At 50.1% G+C, this 20594-nt stretch overlaps 4 protein-coding genes across 4 annotated transcripts; 1 reads left to right on the top strand and 3 right to left on the bottom strand.

Annotated features, from left to right (window-relative positions):
• Positions 1-1223: 1223 nt before the first annotated feature.
• Positions 1224-5851, bottom strand: RPO41 (DNA-directed RNA polymerase; the record flags this gene model as incomplete). Its single annotated transcript, XM_036781109.1, has 11 exons — positions 1224-1745; positions 1810-1947; positions 2011-2102; positions 2159-2477; positions 2534-2659; positions 2719-3057; positions 3107-3379; positions 3435-3790; positions 3845-4047; positions 4097-5269; positions 5319-5851. 11 exons carry the CDS (start codon positions 5849-5851, stop codon positions 1224-1226), a joined length of 4074 nt encoding a protein of 1357 aa, XP_036626964.1.
• Positions 5852-6281: 430 nt separating this feature from the next.
• PC9H_011627 (uncharacterized protein) lies at positions 6282-8726 on the top strand (the record flags this gene model as incomplete). The annotated part of the gene is made up of 3 exons (XM_036781110.1): positions 6282-6363; positions 6417-7892; positions 7945-8726. The coding sequence occupies 3 exons, from the start codon at positions 6282-6284 to the stop codon at positions 8724-8726; spliced, it is 2340 nt and encodes a 779-aa protein (XP_036626965.1).
• Positions 8727-9229: 503 nt separating this feature from the next.
• On the bottom strand, positions 9230-11932 carry APL2 (beta-adaptin; the record flags this gene model as incomplete). The annotated part of the gene is made up of 10 exons (XM_036781111.1): positions 9230-9573; positions 9630-9706; positions 9765-9943; positions 9996-10172; positions 10226-10417; positions 10482-10647; positions 10701-10993; positions 11043-11324; positions 11373-11761; positions 11809-11932. 10 exons carry the CDS (start codon positions 11930-11932, stop codon positions 9230-9232), a joined length of 2223 nt encoding a protein of 740 aa, XP_036626966.1.
• Positions 11933-13998: 2066 nt separating this feature from the next.
• PC9H_011629 (uncharacterized protein) lies at positions 13999-17056 on the bottom strand (the record flags this gene model as incomplete). The annotated part of the gene is made up of 16 exons (XM_036781112.1): positions 13999-14110; positions 14162-14244; positions 14314-14488; positions 14857-15000; positions 15072-15179; positions 15237-15261; positions 15312-15368; positions 15425-15447; positions 15496-15662; positions 15716-15729; positions 15782-15908; positions 15969-16207; positions 16264-16340; positions 16404-16592; positions 16640-16772; positions 16825-17056. 16 exons carry the CDS (start codon positions 17054-17056, stop codon positions 13999-14001), a joined length of 1905 nt encoding a protein of 634 aa, XP_036626967.1.
• Positions 17057-20594: the final 3538 nt, after the last annotated feature.

The following is a 20594-nucleotide window of genomic DNA, read 5'->3' on the forward strand; positions in this document are numbered from 1 at the left end:
TATGTTGCTTCCCCTGCACGTTGAGATGTGTCTCAACATTCCCCAGAATTCAACAGAAAGATGTCGTTTTGTGTCGCAGCTCATGGCCAATATGAATCATCAATACAAACTCTATCTGCTATCCCTTCTTCCTGCTGAAAATGGACAAAGCAATTGTAGCAGTGAACGCCCAATCATCCGAGACTGAAGCCAGCCAAGTTCGTGCTGAATCTAGAAACTCTATACCGTTAGCTCGGGGTAAGCAAGGCAGCAGTGAGGTCACCCTGGCTCTACGTGAGTCCACCCTACCTTTGGGCAAACGTTTCTCGGCTAGCTCAGGTCGTGGGGTGCACCTCCGCGAGCCGCGAGCAAGCCACCACCCCCGAGCCATACATTCGTTTCGACCCATATTGCGAACACTCGCGCTGGGTGGATTATCAATGTAAGTTCTAGAAACCGAAAGCCCTGTAGCCGCTCTGTCGGTCAAAAGGTCGAAGATATGCTAGATACTTGCCCTCGATCGTCCCTACATCTGCTAGCATTCATCATCGGTGCTGGGCCTACCGTTGGGAAATTTGTCGCCGCTTTTTCAAGGAGGAAGGTTACTCTGTCGCCGTGGGTCCCCGCACCCCAGATGTAGATGCGTTTCGAAAGAGGGTTACTTTCGATCGACACCAGTGACGAGGCTAGCGCAATAGCTGCATTAGCGGCGGTGAACGTAGGCATCGATGCTCCCAACGTCGTGTTGTACAACGGTTAGTTATTGTCGCGCATAACCTAATGCGCGGCAACGTACCTCACCCGGTAGTGTCATAGTGACATAGCTGCCTTGCGTCGGCCACCCGACGATCTCAGTTTGTGATGTAAATTGCTTTTTGTGATGTAAACTGCGAGTCCCGCAACTCAAGACTAGCTACTCGAGGGTCAATATCTCTTCTCTATGCTGATTTAGCTGGGGCACTTAGCGTCTACGACACTGCTGAACGTTGATCCTATCCGAGCGAACAAACCAACGCTTCACCTGCACAAGATACAAGAGATTTCTACGCCACAACTATACAAATCGCTTGAACGTCTTGAGACTGCAGAGTGTTCGCATAAGTTCGCCTTGGGACCAATAAATGTATTATTATGTGCTACATATGAATATATATTATGCAAATGCGGAGGTGGGACGATATGTGCTTCTAGATGCGATGAGATGATGAGTGAATTCGACAACAAAAGGACAACGACTAGAACGATTAAGAGAAGAAGTACTGCGAAGACTTTATAGCCTCGACTTTAAAGTCGCCCTTAGCAGGCAACGGCGGCAGGATGTCAGTCAAGTCAACGAATTTGCCCAGGAGAGTGATGGTAGCTGCGTCCTCCTTCGCCTTCCTCTTCTTAGCGGCTTTCGCACGAGGACTAAATTGTTCGTCCTCTTCCTCCTCATCCACTTCTGATTCGTCCTCTTCGAGAAGCATCTCAACGAGAGATTTCGAGGGATCGTCAGATTTTTCGGGAGTAGCAACCGGTGTCGGTTCTTCTTTTTGTAGTTGTTCAAGCATATTCTGGAGATCAGCGAGGGCGGCGGGGTCGTCGGTCTCTTCAACGGTTGGCTTCTCTGTGTCCGAGATGACCAGGAGTTCTTTGATGGCGTCCAGCGTCTTAGCTTGCTCCGGAGTAGCCACGACTCTCGCTCCAGCTTCTTTGAGGTGCTTCACGAGCCGAGGGGAACGGAGGTTCATTAGAGGGACCTTGTATCCCCGATACCGCTCTAGGAACTACATATGCGTGATGTAATAAGTATGGAACCGGATCGCATGTGGGTGGTTGTGGGGTACGAACCTCTTCTTGGAGTTTTACTAAGACGTCGGAGGAATGCAATGTAATAAAGGTATCACGGATTACTTCGGACATCTTGTCGATGCTACACGCGTGTGTCCAATAAGAGTCATGAACGGAAGCAAATGTAAGGCCTTGAGCCTGCAAAAAGAAACGTGGGTCAGCATTTCCGCGTCGGCATAGCATCAAATCCACGGTGCTTACTCTGCATTCAAGAGCGGTCAACATCATGTGCGTAGCATCTAAACTATGGATGAAGTTAGGCGGGAACGCGGAAGCTTGTTTCATCGTGTTCACTGGGTAGAACGGTCAGGCTGAGAGCAGAAACGCTAGCATGTGCACCACATCTCACCTTCAGCCGGTGAATTCGGGTCCGAGATAAACACCGTTTGCAAAGAGGTCATAATCTGCTTTCGTTTGGGCTTCCTGTACGGCTGAACAATGGGCAAGCCCAACGGGGTAGTCCAAACGACGGAGGTCATCTGCTCTTTGCGTATCCGGTCCTGAGGGAGGGTGCTCTTGCGGGAGCCACCCTTTGATTTCGAATGATCCGTCAAGACTTCAGGTAATCTGTCAGCGGGGATGGATTTCGATATAAGCCGCGCGCAGAGATTGAGCCAATTCTGTATATGCTGTGCACCGGTGAAAAGGTCACCAATACAAGCAAGGACCTTGATTTCAGGAGCTTAGTACCTGAAGAGCGGAGCAGAAATGAAATGATGAATACCTTCTTAGCTAGGTAGGCAGAGGCGCCCCAAGTATCTTCATCAGGAATATCCTTTCGGTCCTTTAGCTGTTTCTCGATTTGGTCACGAGCACCAACATAAGTCACGCCGTACACGGTTGTCATGACCTACAATAAGTGCTGGTAAGCCAAGCACCCATGGAAGATACATACACAAAAAGACTGACGGTCTGCTTGACGACCTTCCTGGTGATTTTGCCCTGGAGTAGAATAGCGTATTTCTCGCCTTTCTGAGCATCTTCCTCCAGGAGTTTTTCTACCATGTTGCCGACATATGTGTAGACATCCGATGGACGTTCTGAGGCGCTGAGATTGACCTGGGCGGCACCACGCGCATCCCCACCGAGGGCGGCGTAATGTTGCAGACCGTTACAAGTACCATCCTGGTGGACCGGGATCGACGACATAAATGCTGGGGGATCCGGGGAGGTTAGCGCAGCATGTAGTTCTATACAGCATGCCAGGCATTGCCACGGGTCATCAGCTTGAGTCCACCATCGACGGCCCTGTAAACTGGAAGTTAGACGCGTTTCGTTTACGGTGACTATAACAAACCTCCAGGGGTCGAGTCGCGCTATCAAAGACGTCATCTAGGCGATCCATAACGAATTCGACGCGTTCATCGAAGCTGGCCTTGTCAAATCCATACAAATTGGCAAGGTGAATCTTGAGCCATCGAAGACCACGTTCACCCAAGGGCTTAGCTTCAGAGAACTTGAGAAGGCCACGAGACAGATCATCTCCAATGTGATTCAGATGGGGAGGGATAGGGTAGGCGCGGCCACGGAAGTCGAGATTGTGGGGTAGATAGATCGTGTCACCAAGGAACTAAAGAGATAGTTGAAGCATGATTACGGATAGTCACACAAAAATCTTGGCTTACCGCTCGAGCGATCTCAATCTTATAGTTGACGCTGCATCGATCACTGTGGTTATTTGCCTTGCCTTGCGCGTAAGCACGCTGGCGCTGCAGATACGAGTTCCTGGCCCTGAGATCAGTTTCGTAGTTGTCGGGTCGTTCGGGTTCCTGCTCATCGTATGTCGCTGGAGGCATTTTCCCTAGACGAAGGCCGGAATTCCACACGGCGAGGACAACGTCAAACACGGGCCTGTTTATTCTCCACGGAGTAGACCCGAGGACGTCCAGACCAGCGTACACGAGCTCGACGTTGCCTAGCTGAGATGCGTGCTTGAGGTATGCGAGTTGCTCAACAGAATCTTTGAAACGCATTGCCGATGCTAGGAGCAGTGTGAGTAAGAACGAAATAAACTTACGAAGTCAATGGAACATACTCTTGTTGTAGAAATATCCTCCTTGATCGTGATTCAGCCATGGCTTGGGTCGCACTAACATGGGAAGATGACGTGGATGCAGCGTTTCCCTTAACCCATCTTTCGCAATGCGTTCAGCAACAACTGGATTTAGCCGAATGACACCGAGTTTCTGGCCACGGATGTACTCGTAGGAATGGAAGAAGGCTGGTTGAACTTCCGAGCTACAATCACATATTAGGAGAGTCATATGCCTGTATGGGGGGTACTCACACGATAGCACCAGTCTTGGGATGCACACCGGTCCTCTCAACCTCAGCAACATCCATCAGACATTCTACCAGGATACTTCCGACCTTAAGCCTGACTGCCTGCGTCCAATCCGCCGTCCACCCTTCGCCATCTTCCACAAATTGCTTCGCGGCCACCCGGCGAGCGTGCAAGTCCCAGTACTGATACTTCGAGAAGATTTGAGCCGCTGGCGCGCCAGGGACCGCAGGAGCGGCATCCGTGCTCTGATTCGACCCGATATCCGAGGTAGGGATGCTCGACGGAAGAGACGTAGTGTTCTTTTTGCACATCTGCGCCTTATACTCCATCTCCACGCATTGGCCCACTCCAATCAGTGCACGGGCTGTCTTCATCCCGTCGCTTACGCCACCCGTTCCCTGCAACCGCATGATCTCGAGGATAGTGATTAGGGACAACTTCTCAGGCTTGACAAGTTGCAAGAATGGAGAAAGTGGGATGGTTGTCGCTACTCTCCCCCTCTTCTTCACTGGGTTGGATTCGACCTCGAGGATATCTTTGATAGCTACCGCCAATCTTTCCTGCAATTTAAGATGCCATTCCCACATCCACTTTTGCAAGTCATGGGTTTTGAGTGCCTGGCTGGTGATCCCCAACTCTGCAAATCTCTCGGCTTGGTGCTTCAGTCGTGTGACAGCAACATCATACACGGATTCTTCGAGGAGCTTTTGACGCGCTGTGAGTTCAGAAGGGAGGACGCGTCTAGCGAGCACCACGTCCGCCAGGTGGTTCCGCAGGTTCGTCAGATTGAATGGAATCTCTGGGTCAGCTGGGGTGCCGGACTTGTGGGAGCAATTAGCCACATATTCAAGAGGATGCGATGTGGCATGACGTACCTTATCCTTCATCTTGAAGGCCAACACTGGCCTCACGTCCGGGACGTTCTCGAGAGGATCTTGATATGTTGACCCGATGGCTTCTGCCTGCCCGAGTTCCGACACTACCTTTGAGAGATTGAGGTCTACGGCAGCTTTGGACAACATTTTGATGACTTGCGCTGCCTCTTCATCGGACTCAAATACACGGTCCGAGACAATAGATGGGACTGATATCTCTCGGTCAATGAGATTGGAGAGCAGAGCGAGAGGCGTTTGGGCCCTGTCGCAGGACACTGGATTGGCCGAGTCCGGATTAAATCTAGGAAGTATTATGATTAAGGGTTCGAAGGGTAGAGATATACACACACCTTAGCCATGCAAGTAGCATTAGAGCGTATGTAGAGGCTGTAGGAGCGATTTTATCCACCGTCGAACTCTCCATCGTTTGGTACAGTCGCCAGGCTTCCTCTAACCAGTACTTGGGTTTGGCCGCGTCGTCTGTTGCCGAGGCCATGGCAACATAAGACTCTAGCATACTATTGTATATTCTCGGCTCCAGCACATTTGACGACCGTTTTCTTAGCCGGTCGAAAATCTGCTTTGCACGCGGCACGTCATATAAGTTGTGCAAACAAGCGTCGATCACGGCAATAAGCTCTTGCGTGGTCGAGTCGGTGAACCAGACATCGTTCGCAGGCGACGAGGAATCTTGAGGAAGGGGGGTCGGGAGTACCGTGAAACGAGTCGTCCCTTGAAGCGTTCCCGGGGTTTGCTGAACGCGTGCGATGAAAGGAGGGTAGTCGGGATGGGGAACGGGGTTCGTCGCAAAGGCAGGATTAGACAAAAATCGTCGAATGGGAGGCAAACGACATCTCTGAACCGTTCTCAGTCGAACCAACATGAAGGGATTTGGAAAGTTTTTGAATCCGCTGCACCCTGAGCCTATGCGCGTCCGGTCCGTGAGAAAGAACCCCTGCATATGTCTTCGAATCCCTTAGCGTATCATTTCCTCAGTGTCACATTGTCCCTCCAAAGGAACACCAAGAAATATAAGATACATATCAAATCTACTCTAAGGCTAACCGGCTATAAATCTCAAGCAAACTCCAGGGATTCATAAGTCGCTATGGTATTGAAAATGATACTGAAGGCCCCTGAGGCCGGAGGTATGAGAATAGGAGAACAGTCACATGGTGTTTTCCTTTGTTGTTGCACGAAAGAGGCAACGCATCCAGGCAGTAAAGTCGCCGCCACATCTTGACTCCGTGCCACCAAGTGTGTTCGTTTCATTGATTCGCAACTAGCCCAGCATCGCGAAATGAACCTGCAGCATGTTTGGCGCCGCTCCTTCCTCATCCCCTCACTGCCACTATTCCTCCGATGAATACTCTAGCGATTACTACTCAGACTCCAGTAAGCATGACTCCTTCACGGTTCCCACCCTTCGCTCACTTACTTTGGATTAGGCACAGAGACGGATGCTGCCTGGAAGGCGGATGTCGCCTTGGCGAAGCTCCTCCTCTGCCAACCGCTAAGCAATGTCTCAATTGAAGACTTCGTGAAAAATGTATATGGCTTCACTGACGACGACGTGGATTACATCAACAAGTCGAACGTGTGGACGCTACACTCTGGCGGTTTGCAGGAATACAACACCGTGCTCAGCAAAGACCGGCCTGAAGAGGAGCTATATATACCGTTCAAGACTATCATAGACGATCTATTCAAGAAATTCAGCGACGATGGCTACAAGCTAGATTTAAATCTGGTCCCTCCAGGCGACGAGCAATTGGATAGCACTGGCGCACCTTGGACCCCTGATGGACTTTTCTTTTTTAAATCGTTCAACCCCAAGGTCGACAAGTTGTCTTGGTCACTCTCTAAGGCCTTTCTGGAATTCGCCGTTACCCCACAGGAGCAAATGAACGAGACTGAAGCCTGTGTCACTGTCTCCGCGCCGGACTCGGCACCGTCCTCGACGTCGTCTGGCTCTAAGCGATCAAGCTCCGACGTCCTCGAACTTGAAGAACAAGGTCCTTCGAAGCGGTTCAAACAAATTGCTCGGAAAGAATCACAAGCAACTGGATATGCCCTGGCGATGATGACATTTGCTTGTAGACGTTGGTCAACCGGTCTGGTGATCACGGATAAAGACGTACGGGTGCACTACTATGATCGGATAGGCACCATCGTCACCAAGAAGTTCAATTTCGCTGAAGAACCAAGCAAGCTGGCGATGCTGGCGTTAGCTCTGGCCAAGTGCGACATGGCTCATGCTGGATTCGAACCACTCATCTCTTCTGGCCCCCGCCTCGGGCTCCCTCTCTCCGCTCCGCCCTCTTCAATGAAGGATACGGTTCTCCGGTTACCTACGTGCGATAGTGCAGGAGCTACGTTCGTAAAGGACCTCGGGCAGGGCCTCTACTCAGACTTTGAGATTACTGGTGATCCACTATATGTGTTTCGGGGTGTTTCTGGCCGAGGCTCACACATTCTTCCCGGTCATCTCGTTGCAGCAGTCAAAGAAGAGGGCACCCAGACAGAGCAGGTAGCAGCTGACGATACTGACCCTATTATTCCGAACCATGGCGGCAAAAATGGAAACGTGGCCACTGGAACGACGAAGGAGGCCCCTTCTCAAGTCACTATGGCGGCGAAGCTCAGCTGGCCCTTGGCTGTGCGTCCAAAACTCGAAGCAGAAGTAGTCCAATCACTCCGTGAGAGTGTGCCTTGGATCAAGCCTTTCCTCCCCAAAGTTCACTTTGCGATGGTGCTCAAGGGAAGGTCTATCGGCCTCCCTGGAAACCTGTTTCGCTCCATGACGACAACCCACAAACTTGAACAGCGCTATCTCACTCTCATGGTTGCCGATCAGTACAAACATCTATGGGAGGTTCCAACATCCGAGGATTTCATGCCAGTGTATCTTGATATAGTCGAATGTTCGTTCTGTCCATATCATGCAACCCTATCACGCTCTGACATTATTACTAGGCCACCACGCTGCGATGAAATTCGGGAAAGTTCTTCATCGCGACATAAGCGCTGGCAATGTGTTATGGCGTAGCGTGCCAAAGTCGCGCTGTGTCGGCGTCCTCAATGACTGGGATCAGGCATCTGATATTATTCCACAGGGGCCTCTGAAGTACCGAACGGGAACTGGCCCATTCATGGCACGCGATCTCCTCGCTGGCGGCTCTGAACCACCGACTCACCTCTATCGACATGATCTCGAATCACTATTCTACCTCCTTGTTTGGGCGGCGGTACTCTATACCCTCGATAAGCAACAGCCGTTTTCGAGCAAACCCAATGCATCAATACTGAGATGGACTGGTACGTATGCCAATGCCCGTCAAGCGAAGGCAGCCTTCCTTTGCGATCCGCTGCCAGTGTTTGAGGGTATACAGCCTGCATTCAATCTGCTTCGTGGTCGTTTGTATGGCCTTTGGGGATTATTTCACAAGGCCCATAACAACTCGGTCTCCCTTGCATTACGACCCCGAAGACGCAGCCATGCCAATGTTGCCCCTAATGCAGGCAGAGCCGTGAGGAATGTAGACCTGGTCTTGCCAGAGGGTAGTGACGATGGAGAGCTTCCTGTTGTTGAGTCGAGCCCTCATCTCGAATCTCCTACCCTGGTCGAACCTCTCCCTCTCGATGAGATTGACTTCGAAACATTGGGAGGGTGCTTGACGTTCGAGAACTTCCTGGCTGTTTTAGGTGAAAAGCCCCGGCCCATCAGCGCCAAGTACAAGCACCTCGCTACAGAGTGATTACTGCGATTCGCGTTTGGATGCTTTACCTATATCCTATGTCATATTCGAAATATATAATCAGCGCTTATGTCGAACAAAGCCGCATGTAAAATGGTATAATGTCACCAATATAACGATAACAGTATGGTATCGTCGAAACTTTAAGCAATGGCCATTCGTGGGCGCTTCGAAGTTCTGCTGGAGGAACCAAGCTAGACTTGGGTAGGTTCCTGATGGGCGACATCCGACAAGTGGAAAATGTGGTCAGCACTTGAATAAGCGGGTCAATTAGCGGGCCAGAGGGCATTGATATACATGATTCACATAGAAGACATCTGGAATTCTCTAGCGAACGAAAGATTCATGCATCTGGGGAACCAGTCGACCATGCCTGATGCTATTCGGACTGAATAACACATGCGTGAACGTAAAACCTTCCGCTGGATCCATCTCCGTGGAGGAATTAACATCAATGGTTTTCTATTGAACAAAGACATACGAAGTAAAGTTTACTGTGGATACTAAAACAAGCCCAACAAATCCTCTTCGGGGTTTTGCGGTTGCGCCGGTGTTTGAGGTTGAGCTGGGATAGCGGGTGAGGGTACGCCTCGAACGACTGGACTCATGACTTGATTTGTCGGTGTCATCAACGAATTGGTCGCGCCCAACGACAGGCCTGCAAAGGCGTTGACCGGGGGCGTAGGAGCCATGCCGCCGCCACTGCCACCAAATATTGAGACTAAGTCGTCTAGCGGATTTGTCGATGTGCCGGCGAGGAGACTTGCAGCAGCTGGTGTTGACGTCAGAACTTCGGTTGCTGCAAGGCCAGATGATTGGCCCTCGTAAGCTGGTGCGTCGTCAAAGTCTGATTCGCGAAGTATTAGCCGAGCAATTAAGCATGTCGAAACCTTAGACACTCACCGAGGAGGTTCTCAGCTTGCTGACCGGCAGCAACCGTTTGCAACGCCTTTTGCGTCGAGAACTTATCATCCGAGAGTCTGCGAGTGATGTTACCAAAGAAACAACCTTGAGAAGAAGTAACTATGAAGTACTGACTCGTTTTCCTTGCGTTGCACGGAATCTGCGCCCACTCGGCCTCCTCCAATAAATGTTTCTTCCGGTTTGTGATAAACGCTGGCGAGGCTGGATATTTCACCAAGTAGTTCTTCCAAAAGGGCAGGAGAAACGGTCGTTTGGGGTATTGAAATAGGTGGTCGATGAGCTAGGACGACAGCCTGCGCACATTAGAGGGTCAGTGGCGTTAGGCCAACATAGGATGTGATATACTTTTGCAGCGCCCGGATCTGTTGAGAGTAGTCGCCAGTATATGTATGCTCGGTCGCGGACATCAGGCGAGTCACAGTCCTTGGTAGCGGTATCGAGTATCCGTTGGACGATTCCTTGTGAGGAATCCGGTTTCGTAAGGAACAGCTTGACGACCGCTGTCAAGGTTTGCAGTTGCACCTGACCGCCTCATGTTAGTGGTGGCTCGAGACGGCTTCAGAAGTGATACCAACAGGATAAGATTCTTCCGTGAACGTGTCAACGAAAATACCCAGCAATTCGTCCGCATTGTCGATTTTGTTCGCATATTCACCGATGATCCAGATAAGTGATGCTTTGGCTTCGGGCTCATCTAATTCATCTAAGTTGGAACATAGAATCGGGATGACCCCTTCATATGTTGATGGATATTTCCGGAAGATATCCTGACAATGGTGAGACAATGGCTTTGTTAAGATTGAGATTCAAGAAGAAACAGAGCACACTGACTTTCATAACAACAACAGCCTCCTGAACCACATAGCTCACGCGAGTCGCAATAAGTTCTAGCAGTACGTTGACGCAACGTTCTGCGGCGGCGTCTATTTTCACCGCTGTCTGACCAATCGCCTTAATACTCTTGCGCACAAAGTCGACATCGACTTCGGATGAATACCTGAACCGCATTGGTTAGTCGAACCACGCCAGATCACATACGAGAAGACTTACTCTTTCAGCTCGCTGAGGAGGGGATCTACATTATTCTCGTTTGCTAACCGGACCATAATATCCAACTTCTCTACCTTGACGTATAGCGGATCGTTGTATTTACAGAAGAAGACGCGCATTTCGTTAGTCAGGAGGTCGGACCGCTTCTGGAGTAGTAGATTTATATTTCGCAGGGCCACCCATTGAACCTCCGGCGGAGACGACAGCAACGTAACCAATGGGGGAGCCATTTTACGGATGAGCTGCTTGGTTAGCTCTTCTCGTCGGACACCACGCATATGGATCATGATGACCTGGGCCGGGAGTTGACTTCAAGGACAAAAAGAACGGCGCGGGCCATACCTTAACAGCCGCCAGAACCACACTCCCGTTGACATGTTGGAATTGGGGAACAACTCGTTCGCAAATATGCTCGCTTTCTTTATCGTCTTGAGCTTCATATCTTGCGAGGGCGTTCAGTATCGCGACGCGACCCCATTCGGAGCATTCGTTTAAGGCAATAAGCAGTTTGCTCAGGATAGAGGACGTGATCGTGAAGACAGCTTGTTCTGAAGTAGATGATGATGGCTGGGCTACGGCAGCGGCGTGGATGTCAGATAGAGCTGTAACGGTGTTGGCCACAACCTATGACAGCAGTTTATTACCAAAAGCAAAGATGTCCAATAGACGTACCATCGGATTGGCATCTGCTATCATCTCGTGCAACTGCTCCAAAAATCCATTCTCTATTACAAGCTCGGGTTTCAGATCGTAGAGTTTAGCTACGCAGAGCGCGGCGGTCTTCCGTACGTATGGATTCTCGTCACGTAGGCACTTTTGAAGAGGGTCGCAGAGGTAATCAATGATCTTCTCTGCGCGCAAGCAACCCATGGTTCTGATGGCCAGAGCCCGGACCAGAGGATTTGGGTCATCTGTGTCCTTAACGAATGTGTTGACTGCGAGAATAACGAGCTCTGGCTGGGTCTTCGCGTAATTCATGAGGTATAGATACACCAGCTTCTTCTGCTCCAGGTCGTCCGTCTGCATGTTCTTGAGCACGTCAGGAAACAGGCCGCTGACATCTGGCCTTGATAAGTACGAGACACGGACTGTAGATGTGCGCATTCACCCTTCCCAACGGTCATCGACGCTATCACCCTTTTGATAGCATCCTTTCTCTTCTCGCGATACTCGCTATTGAGGTCAATCCTGAGCTCGTAGTTCTCGCCTTTGGTCGGGGCCCGAATTGACATGATGGGTGAAGAAAGGGAGCAAGAGGGGATAAAATGCTTCTGGTGGCTACACCAAAGATCGCGAACGCGGCTTGGTTATATTACCTGAATCTTGAGTGCGTACTTGAGTATAATGTCTTGGTAGCAACTCAGGGACGATGTTACCGCGGGAACTTATTCATAACCGTGAGAAGTTCAAGATAGTAATGACCATTTATGATCAACAGTGGTCGCAAACTTATCGCATCCTGATGCCTGAATTTACAGGAGCGGCGGGGGTTCACCCCCACGAAATACTACTAGAAATATTTGAAGCACTCATACCCGATTACTCCACTCTGTACAACTGTACCCTTGTGAATCGCCAATTCAACATGGCTGCGTCCAAAGTACTTTATACACGCATCGTTTATTCGCCTCGCAGCGACGAACGAACGCTGTCGCTGAGAGACAGAGGGAGATTATCAGTATATCTCTTTACCATGCCTCGCTATCTATCGCTGAGGAAGCGCTGTAGGAACCATCTGCTTTTGTGTCGTCCATGTTGCCTCACAACGCGATCCATGTTCAACGGCTTGAGATCCATGGTACGCCTTGTTGCTGGCTCCTATGATATAAGTTTGCTAACTTCCACGTATAGGCGATATACCTACGCGTACCCCTCCGTTTAATCAACTACAGGAGAAGTTACCGATTGCAATCCATGCGTATCGAAACTTACGGGCGGTCGTATTCACCCCAGCTTCATATTGCCCTAATACGTTTACCGAAGCGCTCGTTAAATTACAGGGTCTTCCATGCCTAGAAGAAGTGGAAGTCAATGCTTCTTGTGCCGATGAACAGAGAGCCCCACTCCTCGCAGGCATCCCCGTCTGACCAAATTGACGTTACGGGACCCCCCTCGCGCCATCTTGCAACTACTTCCTGAATGGCTTAGGCTGCTGAAAGAAAGTCTGCTATGCTTTCACCTCAAGGTTCGTCTGTGATTATCGTCGTCATGAGAGGCGTATGGAACCTCTCTAGGGCAATTGTGGCTCGATTACCCCAGGCGTACTCCGTTCTCTCATACCATATCTGCAAGGCATCGAATCCTTCAGCCTAGGGCTTTCGTATTCTCTAGCGGACGCTGACGTCTTGCACTTTCTCGATCTCCTACCCTCTTTGACACACGTCCAGTTGCAGTACTACTTAGTGAGTACATCGTTTCCCAATGTTGCTAGTTCTTGATTGACCACCGGTTAGCAATTTAACACGCCCAGGAGCGTACCACCTTTTCCCCGGTTGAGGAGTCTCTCCGTCAAGCATCCCATTCTTGATACACGACAGGATGTTGACCGCTTTTGTGTGTGGATTAGACGGATCATCTCATCCTCGAAGTTGGAGAGCTTGCATCTTATCGGTGATGCGTCGCCGTTTGCTTGTGGCGCAAGCGTCAGTTTTGACGGCCTTGGGGAGCACATCTCAAAGAGGCACGGCCCGACCATAAGGCACCTCAATCTCGGCTCTGCTTTTCTAGGTCTACCTTCTTTGCAACAACTTTGCCAATGTTGCCCTAAATTGGAGCTGCTACGAATCGCGCTGTCCTTAGATACCCTGGTACGTCGACAACAGTGACAAAGGTGTCGTGCTTACCACTGGTAGACTAAATTTGGGATGGTTTCTCAAGGCCTAACCCGTCTCCACACGCTGGAATTATACGTACGAAACGCCCGGAGGAGCCTTTGCAACTTTAATGACAGTTTCATTTCCCGCGCTTTTCAAGACGCCCCCAAGAGTCTGCGCCGATTGAGCGTCGATCATACTACCTGGGAGGTAAGGGGATCGGCTCCGTGGCGGTCTTGCTTACTCTTTCCTGCTGTACGCTCTACTGAATCCACGCCACCCTTAGGTGCGATGGTATACCCAAGAAGCCGACACGAGCGTCATCTCTGTGAGGAAAGTACCTGTAGTAGTACTTCCATGGGATAGATGAGCACAGCTTTCGGTAATCCTTCTTACATTGTTGTTACATACATCAAGATAGTCGAGTCTTTTCACCGGAAGGACCAGGTGGATGTCTCCATCGTCAGCATGGTAAGCATGTATTCTTATTCCTTCTTCGTCGATGGGGTCGATAAGGAAAGCAGCGTGGCATCATCGTCTTCATCGGGGCTCCCACCGTTACTTTTGCGTGCATTCTCTTCGTTGGCAAGTCTCACCCTAAACCCACGAAGGTTAGGATTATCATAATAGCCCCGAAAGAGACCGTACTTATTCCTGGCGAGCAAAATGCGGAGTGTTCTTTCTTTCTCCGCCTCTGTCATACTGCCCCAGTTTGCTATTCGGGATAGGGTCTTCATTATGATGATAAGAGCCGTGACTTTAGCTATCAGCAAACGATGGAGATAGTTTGGCATACTTACGCCATCGCTGTTGACCACCATCGGCCCCAGTTCGTCTAACTTCACGGCAGTGGACCCGACTGCTGCTTGAGTAGTAGCGCCAGGGTCATTCGGGGCTGGGAGAGCAAGCCGAGCTGTCTGATTCTGAGCTTCGATGGCGCTGATGTCGACCATAACACGATGCTGGTAAATGGTTCTATCGAAGTCTGTGTTTTAAACCTCCGTAATCGAAGCCCACCGAAAATGCGAGAACACGGGAGTAGAAATCAGACCGGACTTCGTAATATCATGCACCATCTCTACATACAAGTACAAGTACTAATGATATAAATACGATGGACCCATAGAGATGCGTATTGATGACAAGGAAAATGGCGAATATGCATAATGGAAAAGTTCGCTTGGACACTGAAGTCTAGGACTTATGTATATGATGGATTACACTCGTGGATTAATCTGAGACTTTCTTCTGATCGTGGTTTGATGGAACAGCTGAATGGCTTGGGATGTCTTCTCGGCACGCATTAATGTTTAATCTCGTAAAAGTGGTAACCGGAAGCTCACCTGACGAAGCCAGAGCTGAATTCTGGCAAAACTGGGGTCGGGTTCCCATCGGAATCAACTGCAGGTGATAGCTCCATAGTGGCGATTATATTAGCGGCGACCAACCAGACACTAGAATGGGCAAAATGTCTTCCGGGGCATATTCTACACCGAAGAAAGCGAAAACGTCAGATACGTACGGCAAGACGTGATGATTGATAGATTTTAGGACATACCTTCGTCCGAAACCGAAGACAAAGGAATGAGGGTCTGGAAGTTCAGGATCCTCTAAATATCTCTCTGGATAGAAGGTATCTGGAGATTGACAATTTTTCGCCATTCCCCTGGGTCGCAAGGTTAGGTTTAATTAAGGACGAGGCAAAGTTAGAGCAACGACGAACCATATGTTAGCCAACACCGTAGCGCCTGGAGTTATCGGTCAGTTCTAAGCTCCGTACAATCGAAGTCGAACTTACCTTTGGGTATATGGTGCCCATCATAAATGTCATCTGCCATAAGCCGGTGCGGTAGGCCTAAAGATAGAGCAAATTGAGGGTCTTTGTGTACTCGCAAAATTGAGTGGGCTTACCGAGAGGGACTGGGGGATGCCATCTAGAACGCTTATTAATAAAGTGGTTTAGATTCATGGCAATGACATACCTGTATACCTCCTTGACCAGGCAATCCAGATACGGGAGTGATCCAACGTCTTGGAAGGTAGGAAGGCGCTGTCGGCCAATAACCGCATCAATCTCCCGCTGTGCCTTCTTGAAGACCTCCGGATATAATACCATAGCAAGGATAAATGTTGTTAGAGTAGAAACAGTCTAGCGCCATTCATTAAGCATGCAAGACTCGAGCTTAGGAGACGGTATCTTACTGTATCTTCGGCAGCTTATCGGAAACATTCAGAAACACACATGAACGGCGTTAGAAGTAAATTCACCTGCGTAGAGCGTCCCAGCAGCCCCTTTGATATCCCTCTCGTCTTCGATAGGAAGCTTAAAGTCCCCTGATTTACAATATGACTCGAGTATAGAGGATGTGAAAGAGGGTGGAGCATTGCCGTTAATCTGCAATTAGTACAAACTTTGTGAAGTGGTCACGATACCTTGCATAATTGTGCCACTTACCACACTATCGCGAACACTTTCAAACGGTATGTCAATCATGGCTTGCACCAATGCTTGGCATTTTCGAGCCTCACGTTTGAAACCGCCTCCAGGCATCCAACTTGGAAGGTGTCTAACAAGGTATTCGGTGATCATTACATCCAGGAACGTGAAATCCACGCACTTCAACAGTGGGATAAAGTCTACCAATGTGGCAGCCGGGGTCCCGACCTCAATCGTGGCCGTTCCAGCCTTCTCAGCTAAGTGACTGGGGCCTTAGTGGCAATGATGAGAATATTTGTAAGTATCGTCGCACCTAGTTGGACAAACTTGTCATCGTACGACTTGACGTCGTGCCCATATGTGATTTTCATGATGGTAGCCGCGCCGTACCTTGAACGTGTCCGGCGGTTGTCAACAACGTCAACACCGCACGTTGCCCGAGGACGCCCTCACCTTCTAAAGTGTTGCACAAAAGAAGTCGGGTCGCTTGCAAAGCTGTTGAGAAGGATACCCATTTCCTGGTGCTGTAAAGGTTGATACGACCTCACGGCACCCCGATTGAAAGTTTGCTGCGCAAAGCGACGATGCTTTCGAAACCGGGGACCATACCGCATGTTCGTCGTAGCATCTTGCCAACCCATTCTGGCCACAACTCAGCTGTGGTAGCGACCATAGATTGGAAGACGTACAATTCTTCCAGTAATACGGAACGTGGCCGATCTGAGTATATGGCACTTCGCTTCTCCAGCAAGTCACGCGCTGCTTGCAAGGTATTTAGGATGATCATTTCTTTCCCTAATAGACGTGCGTAGACCACGTCGCCTAGGCGTTGTATGAGAAGCTATCGCCAACGTTTCAGAGTGCTCGGGCTTACCATATCTGGTCCCCCAATCCGAAAATGTCCGCTCCTGGTGTTCGAGTGGTATTTGGCGTAGGTTGCCGATGAGGGGGTCTGATTTTGGACCTGGGGGATAATGTCGTGGGGGTGAATGGCAGCTCGTGATATAGATGCTAGAGACCACGAGCAGTATGAGGATTGCCCATGAGACGGGGGATTGCAATGTGGATATCCATGCTTCGCCTGGCGAGTAGAAGAGGGATGTCATGATATTAGAACTGGGCGGTATGTGGACAGAGAGATTTCAGTTGTCATAGATGGCCTTTTATAGGGAATCTACGCTTTGAGCGTAGATGTCACCAAGAGGATTTATTTCCTGATCAAAGATGCTGGGACGCGAGTTCCCGTGACGATCCACGTATTCCCGCGAGCTGAAAACCTCAGAAAACGACGGTCCGAAGGAGCGGCAAGGGCAGGCCAGCGATAAAGTCACATTAGAGGGAAGGGTATGATCGAAGCACTGAGGGTGGCGCTGGTCAACCGGGGACAATTGGTTGACGCGACCAGGGTATGGGAGAGTGTCAGTTTACCCTTTAGGGCCCGGTCTGCTCGTCGAGATGTTAGTCCCTACCTGCCAAATTTGGCTCCCACGGTTGGACCAAACCTGGCCCAAACCTACTCCAAACCGACAGTTTGGTCTGCTGTACCAGGGGGTTTGCGGGTGGGTTAGGACCTTCCTGTCACATTATTATGTCAGCGTTAATATACCTGGTGGCACCTTGTATCAACTGCATTATCTATTCCCTCCAATAAACAGTACTACAGCTTGTGGTGTTTATTTATTAATGAATGTTAGTGGTGAGATAGCAGGACGAAGAAGTGAAAAAAGGACAATCCGTGGCTCGAACCCGCAACCTTTCCGTGCTAAAAAGTAGTACTCAAGCGCGCAAACCGCTAAACCAACGTACCACATGTTAAACTCTTTTGGACTAGTATATCACCTACTGAGCCGGGATACTTCAGGTCGCCGACAAGAAATACAAGAAATACCGAAAGCAGAAGTTTGCATGTATTTACTTTGTATCTATTGCCGCTTTCCCACCATGATGTCTGTGACTTATTTGTGACGATTCCCAAGCGCCCTGAGCAGACTCCAGCGCTAGGTTTTGTCAAGTTCAATCTCCGCCAACCCCAGGCCCGAGGGACTGACATCTCGACGAGCAGACCGGGCCCTTAGGATACAAGCAAATGAGGACAGTGCGTGCCATATGTCAAGGGCTTCAATTCAGAAGCAGCCTCAAACTTCGTGAAAAAACTCCTTCAGGCCGGTTCCCTTCTCGCAGACGCCGGATCCGTTGATGCCTCTGCTTCAGCACCGGCGTCCGATGTATTCGCGCTCTGCATTGGAGGCCAGGCTCATATGGGAGAATTCTCAGACCCCAGGGGCTCAACGGCCAAGTGAATTGGCGATTTGAATACCGACAGGATCAAAGGTTCCGCCGGTGCAATTTTCTAACGAACAGTCGCCGCGAGGGTGTTTCGGGTTGAGCAATACAGAATGAAGCTTCGAGTTCCTGCATCGTTGGTTGCACGCCAGAAACTAACTCGCCATAGGGGCGCTGACCGCCCTTCTCTTGGCAACCAGTGCAACAACGGCCCTCGTCACCCACTTTCTATTCATATTTTTACGACAGCGCTCGGAGCGGAGCCCGGGCTCGACACCGCGCCTCGGAGGCAGGCTATGGGGAAGCGGGCATTAGCGACTCCAAAATCGGACCCTCAACGATAGATAGCTGCCCACAAAGAAGCTACATAGAAGATGAGTATCTCCTGGTTGATGTAGAGTGGTCAAACTGCGCTGATTCGGTACTTCGTAGTCCAGTACCAGTACCCTTTGAATCCTACAAACGGTCGCGGTTCACAAGAGTACCGTTGGTATGGCGGGATACGACCGTAAGCTGATATCAGTTGAATCCGGCGGGCAGTTGCTCGTACGGAAAGCAGCCAAAAGGACTAAAGCTCATCACGTAGTGCTGTGTACATATCACCATGATAATCACCATCATCGATTGGGCGCGTCAGGGTAACATACAGCGTGCCTCTGAAATAGCCGCATCGTCACTGTAGTGTCCTTGCAGCCTTCCTTTCCTGTGGTGTCCCACTCCTGCATTTAATATTCTAGATAGTGCGGTGCTTGTTCTAGTCCCACTGTCGGCTGAGATGCGGAAGTCGAATTGAAGCCAGAATTGTTCGCGACCCTCCGACAAAGCTGCTTCGCCCCTCATTGCTTTTCTGGACAAGCTCTTCTGCGTGTGTACCAGCGGCGGATTTAGCCAGGTGACCATACGGTGTGGCACCGCGTATTCTTGTCTGCAAACTCTCACTGAAGTCTCACAACATCGCAGGTCCCTGGGGCTGAAGCCGTCCCCTGGCCGATCGCACGTAGTCACAGGACCATGCGAAATCGGGAAAGAATCTCCCGATGATATGCCCGATGCAGCCCGATTCAATATTTCTTATTTTACCCAGATAAGCTTGCTAGATGATTCGGGTAAATATATTTATTTCACTTGTCGATGCTGCTGACCCTTAGTATACTTCCAGGTTCACTACCCCAGATGTCGAATGTCCAACGACCACCGAGCCAGGTTAATGAAATGTCTCCATCGTATGGAGCATCACAATTGGAGCGGACAAATTGTTGAGCAGTTTCGAGGATGGGCACGTTATGAAAGTTCACCCACATTCACTCGCTTCCAGTCTTCGCAACTTCCTATGCTTACAGGTTCCCTTTGATCTTAAAGAGGTGGCGCAAGGTTGGGAAGCCCACGAAGCTCGCCGTGACGCAACACAGTCAACGAAAGTGTGCATTCCATGCCACGCTGAGTGCCCCACTACCCCCGGCGAATTAGCAACCGCGAAAGGGAGATGTATATGGCGACTTCCGTTGCTTGACCTTCTCCCATGTTCTCGGAGAATTATCCTCATCCTGGCAAGACGAGCACCTTGCGACCCATAAGACACACGGAGTTTTCCGTTATCATTGACTACCACCGGCTCGCCCTCCATCGTGCTATGTAAGTGGAAGCAACGGCAACAGAAATCGACCCCTTCCATTCCGGATTTAGCTTCCTCAAGGAAACATTTACTCACCTGAGGTACCCTTGAAGAACAGGTTGTGAACTCCGCCAGGTTCTCAAGATGTCTAGCAATAGGACATGTAGAGCCGCCCGGGATTTGCTTCTCCAAAAGGCGGAACGCCGGGATCATCAGGAACGAAACAGGCAGACACCGTTGCGAAAGCTTCTCTCAGAACCCCAGCTAGCTGCGCAGCTTAACGATGTGCTGACACCAACCTACTTACCCGCTCAGCAGTATTTGGCCCATGGAGGTACTATAGGAACCCCCTTGAAATAAGGTAAGCTTTCTTCATGATCATGGGCACGAGCACCCTTCCACGGGCCTTCATTTCATCCAGATTATGTATAGAATCCTGAGTTATACACTCGAGACGGGACTAGGCTTCAGAAGGTGTGGATATTGTGCGCCTATGCACTTGCCACTTGCTCAGATGATAACATCCGTGTGGTGCACCTTTCCTTGATATTACCTTTCATTTCCCTACATCTATTCACCGCCTCGTGTGCCGAATACATGACGACCCATGTGTTGTTAGCACAATTGGACGAGTTCCTCCGACTCCGCCGAGACAGTTGCCCTGGACCAAGGTAGCCTTTCTGGCCCTCAAGGCCTCTCATCAGCGGCTTATGTGGCGTAGCAATTATCACCAGTCAGCCACCAACGGA

Source organism: Pleurotus ostreatus (assembly GCF_014466165.1).
Source record: "Pleurotus ostreatus strain PC9 chromosome Unknown scaffold_9, whole genome shotgun sequence".
NCBI lineage: Eukaryota > Fungi > Basidiomycota > Agaricomycetes > Agaricales > Pleurotaceae > Pleurotus > Pleurotus ostreatus.